This window comes from Arachis stenosperma, chromosome 2, assembly GCF_014773155.1.
Source record: "Arachis stenosperma cultivar V10309 chromosome 2, arast.V10309.gnm1.PFL2, whole genome shotgun sequence".
In the NCBI taxonomy this organism is placed as follows: Eukaryota; Viridiplantae; Streptophyta; class Magnoliopsida; order Fabales; family Fabaceae; genus Arachis; species Arachis stenosperma.
This window is the reverse complement of record NC_080378.1, coordinates 121,176,553-121,192,945: the sequence shown is the minus strand read 5'-3', so window position 1 is coordinate 121,192,945 and position 16,393 is coordinate 121,176,553. Positions and strand designations below refer to the sequence as shown.

The following is a 16,393-nucleotide window of genomic DNA, read 5'->3' as shown; positions in this document are numbered from 1 at the left end:
ATATAATAAGCTCCATTATTTGACTCGTTGACTTATTCCTCATCTTGAATTCAACCTATGAACTTTCTCCCATACTTTGTTGGAGGCCAAGACTCAACTATCATTAAGGACTTAATTGCGTTATATCTAATAATTAATTTGATGCAAATAACATAATGTATGTGGTTGTATTTCCATGTGCTACAGCCTTAATGTGAGATTCTGATCTGTTGGTTGTTTTCGAACCCATCCATCATTATTTAAAATTTCATATATACTTTTATAGTTTTTTTTTTCAGTACTAATTTAGAAACTATACATATGCAATGTATGTGTTATTCTAATTAATCACAATTCAGAAGTGTATATAGTTTTAATATTTCAACCTGATCAAGTTCAATTCATCATGTCACCTTTCATTTGTGATTTGCAGCCCCCTAATCTGTCGTTATGTAATTAACTGATCTTTTTTGCTTTCTGTGACTAGAAATAATATATTCGGGAGTATAAATCTATAAAATTGTATAGTCAATTTTAAAATCTCTAGAATAGTATTAAGTAAAACATCAATATTTTTAGTTGTTAATTCGTTAATCTAGTTAAATAAGTGTTAAGTAAGTGTTAGAATTTAAATTCTGCTTGTATATGCAATAATTTATTGACTATTAATAAGTTTTTAAATAGAATATAAAATTTTAATCTGTGATAAATTAATTTTTAGCATCGTTGAATTAAAAAATACTGTGAAAAATAAAAATATTCAAGCTAGGCATTTAGAAAAAAAAAAGAAAAGAAAAAAAAGTTTAAAGAAAAATATGGAAATCCTGTATCGATATTTTCACTATTGTAAGTGATGGATATGAGTGAGTTTACGTGGAAACTCAGTTGCTTTGCGTTACCCATGCGAACAACGTGGAATGTCACTCGGTGGTTGCAATTATTTATTTCATTCATTAATTTATAAAACTGCATTGATATATACATTAAAATTAATAATTAAAATTAATTATTAATATAAAATATATATTATTTAATTTATTTTTAATATATTTTTTATTTATTTATGATTAATTTTAGTATATATTTATCGTAATTGTTGAAAAATATGTAAAGTTATATGTCCTTTTTGGTGTAATTAGGTGTCGTTTTCCCAAGCCGTCACTAAATACTACAAATTGTTAGATTTTGTCTTCATTGAAAACATTTAACTCTGCGTTCAAACGGGGTGGCTTAGTGGCTATTGCTTCTCTCAATAAAGAAAGTTTTAATCAAACCCCAAATTTCTTCATTGCAAGTGGTAAATGTATAATAATAATAATAGACACAAGTACTACTCTTTAAAAATATATTTACCAAAGATTTTTGATGTAACGTTGTTTCTTGCACTTGCCCTCTCGGTTTGTATATATCTCTGAAGAAATTAAAATACAAATTTCCAAGAAGCTCCTAACATTTACTCGGTCAACTGCACTTTTCAATACATGATAAAGCATAAAGCTTCAATCCAAAACAAATTTCATACTAAAATATATGATCCTAATATGGTCATGTGGTATGTATATATGTCTAGTTTTAATTGAATTCAGAAAAATATAGAAAAATATAGTTTTAATTATGTCTGACATTCAATGTATACGACTAATATTGGTGCTATTCAACGTATATATCCTTAGTAACTACTATATAATTGAATAATAATAATGATTTTCTCTATATAGTAACATATTTAATTTTCATCAGTCTATAAAATAACAATTGTGCACAAAAGAAAAACTAAGGAAAGAATGTCGGAGCAAAAAATACTAGTAGAAATGAAATTAACAGTTAAAACGCATATTAAGAATATTATTGAAAGATTAAAATATTGTTTTAATAATTAATAAAACCGTAGATCTAAAGCAGCCATAATAAAAGGAATAAGAGTAATAAATAATAATAGATAATTAAAGAAGTAGTAGCCAGCTAAGTAGTAGTAATGTGTGTAAATAAAAAATAAGAGAATTACATACAATGTAGTTGGTGCTTTCACCAACTACTACGCTCCAATGTTGTTCCACTAGGCAGGCAAGCCCAGCTACCAGAGGAGAGAGAGCCTCCACAAAACATAAAAAACAAGACGCCACGTGTCACAATCTAAAACCGTCCATTAGTCTCCCACCAACCCCCTCCCTCCTTGCCACCCCTTATGCTCACCTACCAAACACACCAACGCATCAGATTTCCCTTCTTCCCCTTTATATAATAACCCCTCTCTATTCCAACCCCTCTCAGGAAATCATTTCCACTTCATTTCATTTCATTTCCATTTGCATTTCATTTGGTTTCCTCTCTTCACTTCCCCGTAACCGACTAACAACCTCTTCAGATCCGTTTCCCCATCACTACTAACTAACATGGACACTCACGTGAATGGTGATGCCACCTTCTGTTTGAGCGCCAACGGTCAGGTGCCACGTCACGACCCATTGAACTGGGGCGTCGCAGCCCAGGCGCTGGAGGGGAGCCACTTGGACGAGGTCAAGAGGATGGTCGCCGAGTACCGGAAGCCGACAGTTAAGCTTGGCGGCGAGACTTTGACTATATCTCAGGTGGCCGCCATTGCTGCCAAGGACCAAGGTGTCGCCGTCCAGCTCTCCGAGGAGTCCAGACCTGGGGTTAAGGCTAGTAGTGACTGGGTTATGAATAGCATGAACAATGGTACGGACAGCTATGGTGTCACCACCGGCTTTGGTGCCACTTCTCACCGGAGAACCAAACAGGGCGGTGCCTTGCAGAAAGAGCTCATTAGGTACGTATAATTAGTTAATTACTCTTTATTATATTATTCTTAATTATTATTGTTAGATTCGTTACAGATTTAACTCTAACATATATACGTAATATTAATCTCTTTAATTATAAAAAGAACAATGTCTTTCCATATTAAAAAAAGTAGCTGGACATCAGGAGAAATCTATCAATAATAATAATAAATTAATAATAATGCGGAGTTAAATAGTGTCGGTAATGAGTAAAAACAAGTTCAATAATTCAATTAAAAAATTTTCGTTAAGAATATAATTAGAATTTATTATAAAATAAAATAATAATAATAAAATTAATCAAACATGAAATCGAATGAATTATATTTTTATTAATTTTATTAAATTCTCTATTTTGTTTCCCTTACAGTGTCTTTTATGTATCATACATTTTTTGTTTGATGTCTAAAAATAGTTAGGAACGAATTATACTATAACTTTTACGCCTTATTATTGTAGTGAGATTCTAATTTCAATACGAGCCACTAATATATTATATGTATCTGTTTCTTTATCCCGCACAAAATTAGTAATATCATGAAATAAAGCATTTTCGGACATTCTCAAGTTAACCACTTTGAGTATCTATAATTGCCACGACACACCGCACCACGATGCTGTCGCAATTCATGAATAATTGAATATACGTGACATCCTCGTAGAATCTGTTTTTTATAAACGATAATAAAGATCTATGACATAATTAATTCACATGGTGCGTAAATCTGTTTACTGTTTATGTTATCCGTACATTCTCATAATTAACAATTGATGTTAATAATTAGCTGGTTTATAATAGTTATTAGAAGTAGTAGCAAGTTTTATTCTTTAACCATTTTTACCAATAATAATAGATGCCATAATGAAAACGTGGTTATTATTTATCATAAGATACAGTAGTATATTTTGGCAAACATGTGAAACATGACCTATCAAATTTACTGTTTTTGTTAGATGGTAAATAGTAATGGATCCCTAAAACTGAACAAGTATTGCAGGGAACACGAGGTACCCGTGGAACAAACAACAAAAGGATTATTTTTTGATAAATCATAAGCATGTTGGGGACCCTAGGGTAGATAGATGTCCACATCATATCCGGTACTGCCAGTTCTTACACTTATAATTATTGGATTTGGTGTCCAAGCCCTAAATTTAACCAGTCAACGTGGTGAGTTGATTCAAGTCGAGAGTTATAATTAATTATTCACCAAAAATAAAAGAAGTTCCGTTTGGTATTTAATATTAAATATATATAGTTTGAAAAATTGTTAGGTGAAACACGAGCGTTGCACGTGACATGGGGTTAGGTGGGTGCATAGTCTTCTATAGTTACTAACTTTTCTTAGTGCCAACTCCTAACTCCTTTGGCCAACTCGCTAGTCACCATCTTTGACTTGGTGATTGCTCATTTTCTAAGTTACTTTCCATTTTATTTTAAAACTTGACGGCTCTAAAATAGTACTCTAATTGACTATTGACTATTCCCCACCTAACTGCTAACTATACTTGTGATATTGAATTAAAATTTACTTATGATTAATTGTTAAATAAAAGATTTATCTAATCCTTAGTTCTTTTTTCTTCTTTCAGGTTCTTGAATGCTGGAATATTTGGCAATGGAACAGAGACAAATTGCACATTGCCACACACAGCTACTAGAGCAGCAATGCTAGTGAGGATCAACACACTCCTCCAAGGCTACTCAGGAATCAGATTTGAGATCTTGGAAGCCATAACCAAGCTTCTGAACAACAACATTACACCATGTTTGCCACTTAGGGGAACAATCACAGCCTCTGGTGACCTTGTTCCATTATCATACATTGCTGGTTTGTTAACTGGCAGACCAAATTCAAAGGCTGTTGGACCCAATGGAGAGATCCTTAATGCAAAAGAAGCATTCCAAGTGGCCGGAATCGGATCCGAGTTCTTCGAGTTGCAACCTAAAGAAGGCCTTGCACTAGTGAATGGCACTGCTGTTGGTTCCGGACTAGCCTCAATTGTCCTATTTGAGGCCAATATCCTAGCTGTCTTGTCGGAGGTTCTTTCGGCCATATTCGCGGAGGTGATGCAGGGGAAGCCAGAGTTCACTGACCATTTGACACACAAATTGAAGCACCATCCTGGACAAATTGAGGCTGCAGCCATAATGGAACACATTTTGGATGGTAGCTCATATGTCAAAGCCGCCAAGAAGTTGCACGAGATTGATCCGTTGCAAAAGCCTAAACAGGACAGATATGCACTTAGGACTTCACCTCAATGGCTTGGCCCTTTGATTGAAGTGATTAGATTCTCAACCAAATCAATTGAGAGGGAAATTAACTCTGTTAACGACAACCCTTTGATTGATGTGTCAAGGAACAAGGCTTTGCATGGTGGTAACTTTCAAGGTACTCCAATTGGTGTGTCTATGGATAACACAAGATTGGCCATTGCATCAATTGGGAAACTCATGTTTGCTCAGTTCTCTGAGCTTGTCAATGATTTCTACAACAATGGCTTGCCTTCAAATCTAAGTGCTAGTAGGAACCCCAGCTTGGATTATGGCTTCAAGGGAACTGAAATCGCCATGGCCTCTTACTGTTCCGAACTGCAATATCTTGCAAACCCGGTGACTAGCCATGTCCAGAGTGCTGAGCAGCATAACCAAGATGTGAACTCTCTTGGTTTGATTTCAGCTAGGAAAACAAATGAAGCTGTTGAGATTCTCAAACTTATGTCATCGACCTTCTTGATTGCACTTTGCCAAGCCATTGATTTGAGGCATCTGGAGGAGAATTTGAAGAACACCGTGAAGAACACTGTGAGCCAAGTTGCCAAGAGGACACTAACCACCGGCGTCAACGGCGAACTCCACCCATCAAGATTCTGTGAGAAGGATCTTCTCAAGGTTGTTGATAGGGAGTACTGTTTTGCATACATTGATGATCCTTGCAGTGCTACATACCCTTTGATGCAGAAGCTAAGGCAAGTTTTGGTGGAACATGCACTTGCAAACGCTGAAACTGAGAAGAATGTGAACACCTCAATCTTCCAGAAAATTACAACCTTTGAGGAAGAATTGCAGACCCTTTTGCCTAAAGAAGTTGAGGGTGCAAGAATTGCATATGAGAATGGACAAAGTGCGTTACCAAACAAGATCAAGGAATGCAGGTCCTATCCATTGTACAAATTTGTGAGGGAGGAGTTGGGGACTGAGATGCTAACTGGTGAGAAGGTTAGGTCACCTGGTGAAGAATGTGACAAATTGTTCACGGCAATGTGCCAAGGGAAGATCATTGATCCTCTTCTTGAGTGCATTTCTGAGTGGAATGGTGCTCCTCTTCCTTTATGTTAGGTTTAAAGTTTGGTTTCATCTTTTTCTTTCTGTGTTTGTATTTTTTATTATATTGCTAAGAATTTGGTTTGTTTGTTAAGCATGTGGGAAATCAGATGCAGAGATTTGTTAAGCATTGATTGAGTGTGATTAATGATGTAATAGATCAGAATCTCTCATTTGTTTGCCATTGCTTTTTGGGCACAGATACAATACCCAGCCTTCTATGTAAAGGAAGTTCTTTCACTTAAATAATGCTTCTAAATTTTCATGCATGGTGTGTTCTAATCTTTTTAACTAATTGTCTTTTAACTTTGTTATGAATAATTATTAGTAGCGAAGAATTGTCAAATGCCTCTTTTGATGCCGGAGATGACAATTCAGCCATTTTCAGACTATCAATTTCGAGAATAAAGGAAAGACCAAAAGAATATGTCAAATGTTAATGGAACTGTATTAAAAAAACTACTGCTTTCTTCAGTTATTAGAATTAAAAAATCACAAATTATTGCCTTAAAAGAACACTATTAGAAGAAGCAAAAGAATATATATGGACCAACTGATTCTCCAGATTTTCCTGATTATTATACTTGTGTAAAAACTTGGTATACTAACATAACATGTATTTTTATCTAATGGCTCTCAGGTATCAATTTTACGTGAAGTGGACTGTATCTGAGTTTTCACTATAAGATTAACCAACCTTTTATGTTGTTTTATTGACAAATGCCACAAAAAAGAAAATAATAAAACAAAAAGTATATTTATTAGAAGTTTAGAACTTAGAAGTATAACGGAAAAAACTGCAAATAACTAATAAATATATTTGATTGTAATTGTGCTGCGTAAGAATCAATCCATCAAACTGAGTGTGTGTCGCCGTCAACTATGGCTTCTTCTTGCATTCACCTCCTCAAACGAACCCTCCGAAGCGCTCACCTCCCATCAAACCCTACCACCCCCGTCGCCAGATTCTTCTCCTTCGCTTCTTCCACTCCGATCCGCGCCACTCTCTTCCCCGGCGACGGTATTGGCCCCGAGATCGCCGAATCCGTCAAAAAGGTTTTTCCTTCACCGCCTATTCTCTTCGATACGCCATTTATTTATTTTCAATTTTTCTTTTGCTTATTTGATTTTCTTTTTGGCATCGGTGCATGGTTTGAGTAAAGATCTCTCCTTTTTTACCACTGATTGTTTACCTCTTTGTGATTAATATTTTCAGCTTAATTTTCCTGTTTTACGTGACATAAATTTATGAAAGTAAAATTAAGATGATTCGTAAGCTATGCTCTTTAATTCCATAAGTTTGATTTGATTTATGTAAATTTAGATTTACGGTTCCCTACGTGATGCTCATGCAAGTATATATTTATTTCGTTACTTAATGTTTTTGAAAGCATAATTTGCGTATGGAAATGAAGTAATGGAACTATGCTTATGTGTTTGATACTATCCGTATGTGTTTTTACTCATTTCCAGAGTTATAGTTAACATGTCATAACTTTTCGTTGGAGTTAAACGGATCCTTTATTAACAATCCCAACTCTCAAGTTTCGTATGCTTCAAAAATATGACTCTTGTAGTATGGTATATTAATAAAAAGAGACTTGTGTTGAATCAATGTAATGCTTTGTAAACTCTTACAGTTTCAATGATTAGATATTCAAGGAAGCTGAGGTGCCCATAGAATGGGAAGAGCACTATGTGGGAACCGAAATTGATCCGAGAACCCAGAGCTTTTTGACATGGGAAAGTTTGGAATCAGTTCGGCAAAATCGGGTTGGCTTGAAAGGGCCAATGGCCACCCCTATTGGAAAAGGGCATCGTTCATTGAACCTTACACTAAGAAAAGAACTGAATTTGTATGCAAATGTTCGACCCTGCTACAGCCTGCCTGGCTACAAAACTCGGTATGATAATGTAAACCTTATCACCATCCGTGAAAATACTGAAGGAGAGTATAGCGGTCTTGAGCATCAGGCAAGTTTCACACTTTCGCAAATTTTGATGTTGGATGCTATCAACCAAGTTCTGATTAATATATCTTTTAGTTTTTTTGTTAACAGGTTGTGAGAGGTGTAGTAGAAAGTCTCAAAATTATTACACGCCAAGCAAGTTTAAGGGTGGCTGAGTATGCTTTTCACTATGCCAAGGTACACGGAAGAGAGAGAGTGTCTGCTATTCACAAGGCCAACATTATGCAGAAGACTGATGGTCTTTTCCTCAAGGTCCAACAATACATACAAATACCTATAAGTGTTAATCTCAAGATTTATTTGTGATCCCTACCTAACAGTGACCTTTTATTTGGAAACTTGTTCTAGTGCTGCCGTGAGGTTGCGGAGAAGTATCCTGATATAAAATATGAGGAAGTTGTCATTGACAATTGCTGCATGATGGTATATCTTTGAACTTGGATGTAGGATACCACTGTATATGGAAATTCTTTTAGTATTATAAAGGGAATGACATTTGTTCTATTTTACCATCTACAGCTTGTGAAGAATCCTGCACTTTTTGATGTATTGGTGATGCCTAACCTTTATGGTGATATTATTAGTGACCTTTGTGCTGGCTTGGTTGGGGGATTGGGCTTGACACCAAGGTATAACTTTTTGCAGTTTAGTCAACAAAATCAAGAAGTTACAATCTTATCATCTGACCTTATTTTATGCCTTTTTCAGCTGCAACATTGGTGAAGGAGGTATTGCACTTGCTGAGGCTGTACATGGTTCAGCACCTGATATTGCTGGAAAGGTAAGGTTGTGTAGAAATGAAACTTGGCTTGGCTTATGAGAGTAAGGTTGCATAGATATGAAACTTGACATACGGTGGCAGGCAGGGTCACCCTCATTTGAGGGTTATATAATATATACTGTTGCTTGCTTATATTTTCCTTTGGATTTGTGCAGAATTTGGCAAATCCAACTGCTTTACTGCTAAGTGGTGTTTCAATGTTGCGCCATTTGGATCTCCATGACAAAGCGGATCAAATTCAAAATGCCATCCTCACCACAATTGCAGAAGGGAAGTACAGAACCGCTGATCTTGGTGGCAAAGCAAAGACAACTGAGTTCACCAATGCAATTATTGATCATCTCTAAATTATGCTTTTGAGTCAGCAAGTAATTGCTGACAATGATTTTGTTTTCTGTTAATGACTTAATGTTCATCCCCCCCCTCCCCTTCTCTTTTCCAGTGGAATAGGACCTCAGCATAATGGAAAACTCATCTAAGTGTGTGACCTTGAAACCAAAGACATGGAGTGAGCAAGCCTCCATGCAGTCTTATGGCCTTTGACAGGGGACAAGTCTCTAACACTTCTAACATGCACTTTGATTGAAAACCTTCCTTACTCCATTCTAGTATTCTTGTTAATGATCTAGCTAAATAAAAGTACCATACAATGTTTCGTTCATTCATAGTCGTCATTTTTCTTGTCTGTGCCGGTTATTTGCTTAGTAACTTATTCGAAATTTTCTTGATTCAATCACTACTATCTATATATACACTTTGTATTTTATTTCTTATTGGCTCAGGATATATACACGTTGTCTAAATCATGATTTGAAAATATCAAAATGGGGAAACAAACAAGTTTTTCTGTTTTTGTTCCTGTTGGAAGTACATAGATGATAGATCATTGGTCATTGGCTAGGTAATTAAGGTCATACAATACCATTCATCCAATTAGCCTCCAACAACCACGTAGTGTCAAGGGTTTATTGGAATTTTGCTAGTGCTTGTCAAATATGATGACATTAATAAACTCCAGATGGAAGCAATGTTATGGTCTATGGATCGGGGGCCAATAATATCCTAATCTAATGGAGCGAAGCTCCAATACAAACCATATAAGGTTTTGGTAAAGGGCAAAATTGGAAACATGCAGCGCAAAAGTAAACAAATTTTGTCTCCATCAAGTATCCAAAGTATCATAGAATATAAATCAATATTAGCTATCTAAGTTGATAACAACAGGGGAAAAAACACACGGTTGTTGGAGAAGATTATATCGAGAAGAAAAATATTTTCTATGCGTAGTTTGTTTTGTGTAAATAAATTGATATCTACTACTTTACTAATAGATCCTTTCAGAGTAACTTTCACATTTTATCAACAATAAAATAGAGGGATATTAATTTAGTGGACAAAATATGAGTGAAACCCCATTATCTCACTCTTTCTCCTCTCTTGGTTGCTGTTTCTTCTTTCTTTTTTTTTTTGTCTGAGCTTGGTTACACTAAATTCCTTGCCCGGAAAAAATATTCAGGGGTTGGTGTGGATTTTTCACTATAAGTCAATGTTATATATTGATAATAGTTTGACTTTTATTTTCTTAATAATAAATTATACATATAAAAGTATTATGTGTATATTTAAAATATATTTTATATAAATAACTAGTTTTATAGATGATTTTCGTATATAAGTAAGATAGTCAATATAATAATTTTATAAATTATTTGAAAATAGAAAAATGGTGACCGACAAGTTAGGGTAGCTTTGTGGAATTGTGGTGTGGCCGTATGGCAACGAATGCCAAACATTTATGGAGTTGGAGGTGAAATGGGACCCACCTGGGTTGGTGGATTCTCAGATCTCACCAGTTACTGCTTATCGGTGAAACAGGGTAGTTGAAAAGCCCACACACTGCATTCAAATTACAAAAAACGCCCCATTAGCAATTGGTGAAGGGTATATTATCTAACCAACCTATGTAAACATATCATCACTTATTCACTTGATAATGTAAGAAAAAAGATTTTAAATGAAATGGATGAAGGTAAATTATTTATTTAATAAGTAAAGTATTTTTCATAAATATGAATTAATTAATAAGTAAATAACAGAAAAGAATCTGAAAGCGCCTATAAAGCGTAAGCTAGATCTGCATCTCACTCTCTCACTCACTCACTTCTTTCATTTCATTGCTTTCTCTCACTGCGTTTCGATTCAATGGCGTCTCAGTCGTGCGATGGCATTCTCCTCGGAATGGGAAATCCTCTCCTCGACATCTCCGCCGTCGTCGACGACGAGTTCTTGCAGAAGTAAGCATAATCTCCTCTTCCTTCTCTTTCTTTCTGCGTATCTTATAAAGTGTAGCTCTGAGCTTAGAAGTAATAATTATAGAGTGATGATGAAAACTATAGTAGAGTTTTTTGTTTTTGAATGATCGATTCGTAAGTCGTTGTTGAGGAGATTCAGATCTCGCGGTTTTGTGTGTTTGGCGCAGGTATGATATAAAGTTGAACAATGCTATTTTGGCAGAGGACAAGCACAAATCCATGTAAGACTACCATACACAGTTACTACTTTCCAACAATATGCTTTACTAATTGCTACTTCGTTTTCATTTATGCCTGAAATCAATCTCTTCAAAAACATGCTAATTTTTGTTCCGTTTCTCTGCCTTATTTTATTATTATCTTTAGTTTTAGATATAGAACAATTACTTCTCTGTTACTTGCTAAATGGCTAAGCTCGTGAACCTTTTTTAAAAGCAAACCTGGAGCTGAAAACGTAGTTATTTTCATTTTAAAATGAAAGGGAAGGGAGTTCATTTCATTTCAAACAATAATGATGACGATGAGTTGCATTCATTTCAAGGAACTGGAATCAATAAGCTGTTAACTTATGATTTTGGCTGCTGCATCTGACTACTATCTTAGATTAACTTTTTATTACTATTAAATTAAAAGAATTACAATATAGAAGTGAAAATCCAAATGAATCCTTGACGAGCTTCATAGGGAAAAATTGCTGTGCCCATTTCTTATCCACTGCTTCTTTTCTGGCAATCCTGTTTTCTATGTATATAATAAATTTTATTATTAAGGTGAATCTCACGTTTTAGGTGGGTTAGATACTCTGTTTCTTCCGATAAGTATCGTTAAATACTCATTGTTGGAATTTCTCTTTTAAGCTATGAACTTGACGTAGTAATTAGAATTGGACATTCAACTTACATTTATAGAAGGATTATCATTAGGTGTTAATGTCACTACCCAAGCTCTTTTGTTTTTTGTTTTGTAAATTGCTACACTTTGGTTTTAGGCAATTTAGTAAGTGGACAAGATTTTTTTTTTTTTAAATTAATGACTAAACCATCATTTCAGGTATGACGAAATGACCAACAAATTTAATGTGGAGTTTATTGCTGGAGGTAATACATCAGATCTAGCTTATTGCTTTACTATTAATTTGTAATATCATGATTCACGAACATGCTGGCTAAAGAAGGAGAAAGGAAAGAACAGAAAAAGCGGATGTCAATATTTCATAATAATGATTCTATGATTTTCTTGTTGGCTGGCAGGTGCTACTCAGAATTCAATCAAGGTTGCTCAGGTCTGTACTTTATCTTTATTGTTAGTAAATCCCAATATTGAATTGTTGTGATCAAAATAACTCACCCTGTATTGCTGCTTACAGTGGATGCTTCAAAAACCTGGTGCAACAAGTTATATGGGTTGCATAGGAAAGGACAAGTATGGGGAGGAGATGAAGAAGAACTCAACAGCTGCTGGTGTAAATGTAAGTATAATCTTGTTATTCATCTTCTCCTTTCCTTGCCATTTGTTTCTCTGCACTGTTAAACATAAAATTCGATTTTGAAATCAACTTATTCATTAAATGATCAGGTTCACTATTATGAAGACGAAAATACACCTACAGGAACTTGTGCTGTTTGTGTCGTTGGTGGTGAAAGGTTTGGCAGTCAGATTTTCCTCAAGTTCTTTCTTGTTTTAGTTTTGGCATAACCCAAACTGTTTATGTTTGATTTCTGTTCTCATTATCTATTTTTATTTTCTGCTTTCTTATTTTTAAGATTCCATGAAGAAAATAGTAACAACAGAAAATGAAAACAGGAAACAAGGTTTTCGTGTTTCCATTATTTTCTTCTCAAAGTTATCAAAACAAATGAAAAGAAACGAACAGAAAATGCCACTCAGGAATCAAAGAGTTATACATTTTATGCTGTTTTTGAATGTTACTCCTATATATCTTTGGCTTTATATGTGCTTGATTGCAAGACAATTATCTGAAGCTTTCTATTGATTGCTTCTAAATATAGGTCACTTGTTGCCAACTTAGCAGCTGCTAATTGCTACAAGTCTGAGCATTTGAAAAGACCAGAAAATTGGGCATTAGGTACCCAGCTTATTTGTTTGGACCCCTTTATATCTCTATATCGGAATAGTCCTGATGACTGACATTTGTTATTGTTCATGTTTTGTGTGTAAACAGTTGAAAAAGCCAAGTATTACTACATTGCTGGCTTTTTCCTAACTGTATCTCCAGATTCCATTCAATTAGTTGCTGAACATGCTGCTGCAAATAACAAGGTATGATACGGATAGAATGTGGTATTTCCTTTTGATTAATGATATAAGTCTCTGAATGTTGTGCTTAAAACTTCTAATTCAAAAATTTCACTTGCCATAGCATGAATTGTAATTTACACCATATCTAAGGACCACCGAATAGATGAGTGAGATTTTATATTGGGAGGATTCTTTTGCGCACTAGTTAGGAGAATTTATCATTGATCATTGATCATTCTTTTTACTACCATTTTTTTGTTGTTGTATGCAGGTCTTCACCATGAACCTTTCAGCCCCCTTTATCTGTGAGTTCTTCAGGGATCCACAGGAGAAAGCCTTGCCGTAAGGATCTTATCTAAATGTAACTGAATTGAATCTTACAAATTGATATTAAGAAGTCTCATTTTGGGGATACAGGTATGTGGACATTGTTTTTGGAAATGAGACGGAAGCGAGAACATTTTCCAAAGTTCATGGCTGGGAGGTAATTTTGACTTGTCAGAGCTCAAGAATATTGCAATTTTGGTTTTAAATCTATCTTCATATTTTGACTACTCTTCTCTTTACCAGACTGACAATGTTGAGGAGATAGCTAAAAAGATTTGTGAGTGGCCAAAGGTAACAGCAAGAAAAAGAATAGCCGTTATCACACAAGGTGCAGACCCTGTGTGTGTTGCTGAGGATGGGAAGGTGCAACTGTTCCCTGTGATCCTATTGCCCAAGGAGAAACTTGTTGACACTAATGGAGCAGGTATATCCCTTTTGCTTTTAGTAGATGAATATAGAACAAAGTTATATTTGCAACTGAATTTTTAACACTAAAAGAAATTGAGTTTGGTTTTGGTATACTTCAACCGATAATCAAGCATATGTGACATTGAATGCTTAGAATTTTAATAGGCATCTGATAAAATGATCTACTCCTGGTCATAAAACGTGTGTTGTCGATGGTTTATCAACATGATTATATGATGATACGTTTTCAATTATTTTTAATGTGGTTGTAGGAGATGCATTTGTTGGAGGATTCCTTTCACAATTGGTTCAGGAGAAGCCAATCTCAGAATGTGTAAGAGCTGGTTGCTATGCAGCAAATGTGATCATCCAAAGGTCCGGCTGCACATACCCAGAGAAGCCCGATTTTCAATGATTCTGTTGCCGCCATCAAGTTTTGATTATTTTGAGGATTTTATTACAATTCGATTATGGTACTCTTAACTGGTATGGGATTTTTTAATCCCCCAGCAAAGGGAAAATACGTGAAGTTCAACAGGGAGACATTATATTGATATATTTGAGTCCTCATTATTGTTGTCATGTCCTTTTTGGGTTGGTTACATGTTATCTGTTAGATACGTAACAAGGTGTTTGCACTTAATAATTGGGATTGCTTACAAGGAACCATCGCAACTTCGCCTATGATCTTGGGAGAAGTTTCGTAGGTGCCTTGAATTTTCGGGACTCAACTTAACCACTTTGGTTCATGTCTTCATGATTATATGTATTCAATGATATATTTTCTATGGATATTCTGTTCTTGCATTTTAGATACGAATTTTCAAGTAAAAGAAAAAAGGGAGGAAATAAACACTGCCTTTAGTTGTAGATTTACAATTGGTCTAGCCTTTTGCCGTGGCTTAAATGGTAAGGAAGGATTTAACCGAACGATAGTTAAAAATTGACAGTAATTAAAGGAAAACAAGACAATCTTATATGGGGAAAAATCTACGAGCATTATATTATACGTCCAAAATTTTCACAGGTAGCATAGACAAAGGCACTTTGAAGTTAACTTATTTCTAAAGCAAGGATGTTAAATATCACGTTCAGTATCATTTTCCTTGAAAGCTTTACGTTCAATCTTTCACCCAAGAGAACCCTGTTTATATCTTTTTTTTTTTTAATTTGTCGCGGATCTAAACTCCATTTAAAAATTTGTCATTGGTCAATAAGTTATTACATGCACATATACTTTTTTAAACGGATGAGTGAGTTTATTATCCGACCATCTCAAGTTGGTTCTTAAACTGTATCTAAATCTACTTTCTAAAACACTTTTTAAGAATATACAAGTTTAATCACCCGTATCATGCACGTGATAAGATTGAAATTATAATTTTAAGTTGTTATGTTAAATTTTATTTTAGTTATAATAATTTAATTAATAAAAAAATAATTTGTATGCGTAGTTTTTCTTTTTAATATAGTGTTAATTGTATTAATTATAAAATAGTTATTTAATCTACTTTTTTCAATAAATCAGGTATATATACTCAATATGACCATAAATAATCTAGTAATACTTAAATCTACCAATAAAGTTTTATGTGTTGGTATACTGTGAAGTAAAAAAATATCAAAATCAACTCAAAATGAAGAACAAATTAATAGAAAATGCTAATGCAGAAAATTTTGTAATAAACAATAAATAATTTAAACCTACTGAATAACAATTCAATGCTATCCTTTGATACCTACAAAATATATACATAAAATAACACTGTATCAATGTTTGTATATAAAATTATATGATTAACGTAATTATAAAATTATTTGTCAAGAGAATAAAATTATACGAATTTTATCAGGTAATAGTAGCACCTTCATCACCGGCTTCATCAACAGCAAAATTTTTATCAACAGAACTTAAATTCTGTCCAGACATGATTGGTGTGATAGACTTCGAAGACTCAATGTCATATTGGAATTCACCTACTTGTGAATCAGCATTCTATCAAAAAAATAAGTAAAAGTTATCATTAGAGATAAAAATCTAATTAACAATCTCATCAATCAAGTTTAAATATTCAAAAAAGTGCATTTTGAAGAAGTTGTAGCTCAATCTTAAAATTTATAGAAGCTTAAGCAACAATAAAAAGAAATTTAGAATTATCCTAAAACCATACATAAAACAATCACTGTTTCATGGTCAATGCTACATATCAACCACTACGAAGAATAGT

The 16,393-nt window shown here is 34.3% G+C and overlaps 3 protein-coding genes across 4 annotated transcripts; all 3 read left to right on the top strand.

Moving 5' to 3' along the window:
• The first annotated feature begins 2,235 nt into the window (after positions 1–2,235).
• Positions 2,236–6,377, top strand: LOC130960209 (phenylalanine ammonia-lyase). The gene is made up of 2 exons (XM_057885537.1): positions 2,236–2,767; positions 4,374–6,377. The coding sequence occupies exons 1-2, from the start codon at positions 2,373–2,375 to the stop codon at positions 6,121–6,123; spliced, it is 2,145 nt and encodes a 714-aa protein (XP_057741520.1). The 5' UTR covers positions 2,236–2,372; the 3' UTR covers positions 6,124–6,377.
• A 170-nt stretch (positions 6,378–6,547) lies between these two features.
• Positions 6,548–9,520, top strand: LOC130960210 (isocitrate dehydrogenase [NAD] catalytic subunit 5, mitochondrial). Of its 2 annotated transcripts, none has more exons than XM_057885539.1 (7): positions 6,548–7,164; positions 7,762–8,082; positions 8,169–8,330; positions 8,427–8,501; positions 8,598–8,707; positions 8,787–8,859; positions 9,015–9,520. In XM_057885539.1, exons 1-7 carry the CDS (start codon positions 6,991–6,993, stop codon positions 9,204–9,206), a joined length of 1,107 nt encoding a protein of 368 aa, XP_057741522.1. In that variant the 5' UTR covers positions 6,548–6,990; the 3' UTR covers positions 9,207–9,520. The 2 variants fall into 2 exon arrangements, with proteins under 2 accessions (XP_057741522.1, XP_057741523.1); XM_057885540.1 differs by having other exon boundaries at positions 6,925–7,164; positions 7,749–8,082.
• Positions 9,521–10,926: 1,406 nt separating this feature from the next.
• On the top strand, positions 10,927–14,979 carry LOC130961345 (adenosine kinase 2-like). The gene is made up of 12 exons (XM_057887179.1): positions 10,927–11,153; positions 11,339–11,392; positions 12,222–12,268; positions 12,422–12,453; positions 12,538–12,639; positions 12,747–12,814; positions 13,181–13,257; positions 13,354–13,451; positions 13,702–13,772; positions 13,848–13,914; positions 14,001–14,181; positions 14,438–14,979. The coding sequence occupies exons 1-12, from the start codon at positions 11,062–11,064 to the stop codon at positions 14,578–14,580; spliced, it is 1,032 nt and encodes a 343-aa protein (XP_057743162.1). The 5' UTR covers positions 10,927–11,061; the 3' UTR covers positions 14,581–14,979.
• The last annotated feature ends 1,414 nt before the right edge of the window (positions 14,980–16,393 follow it).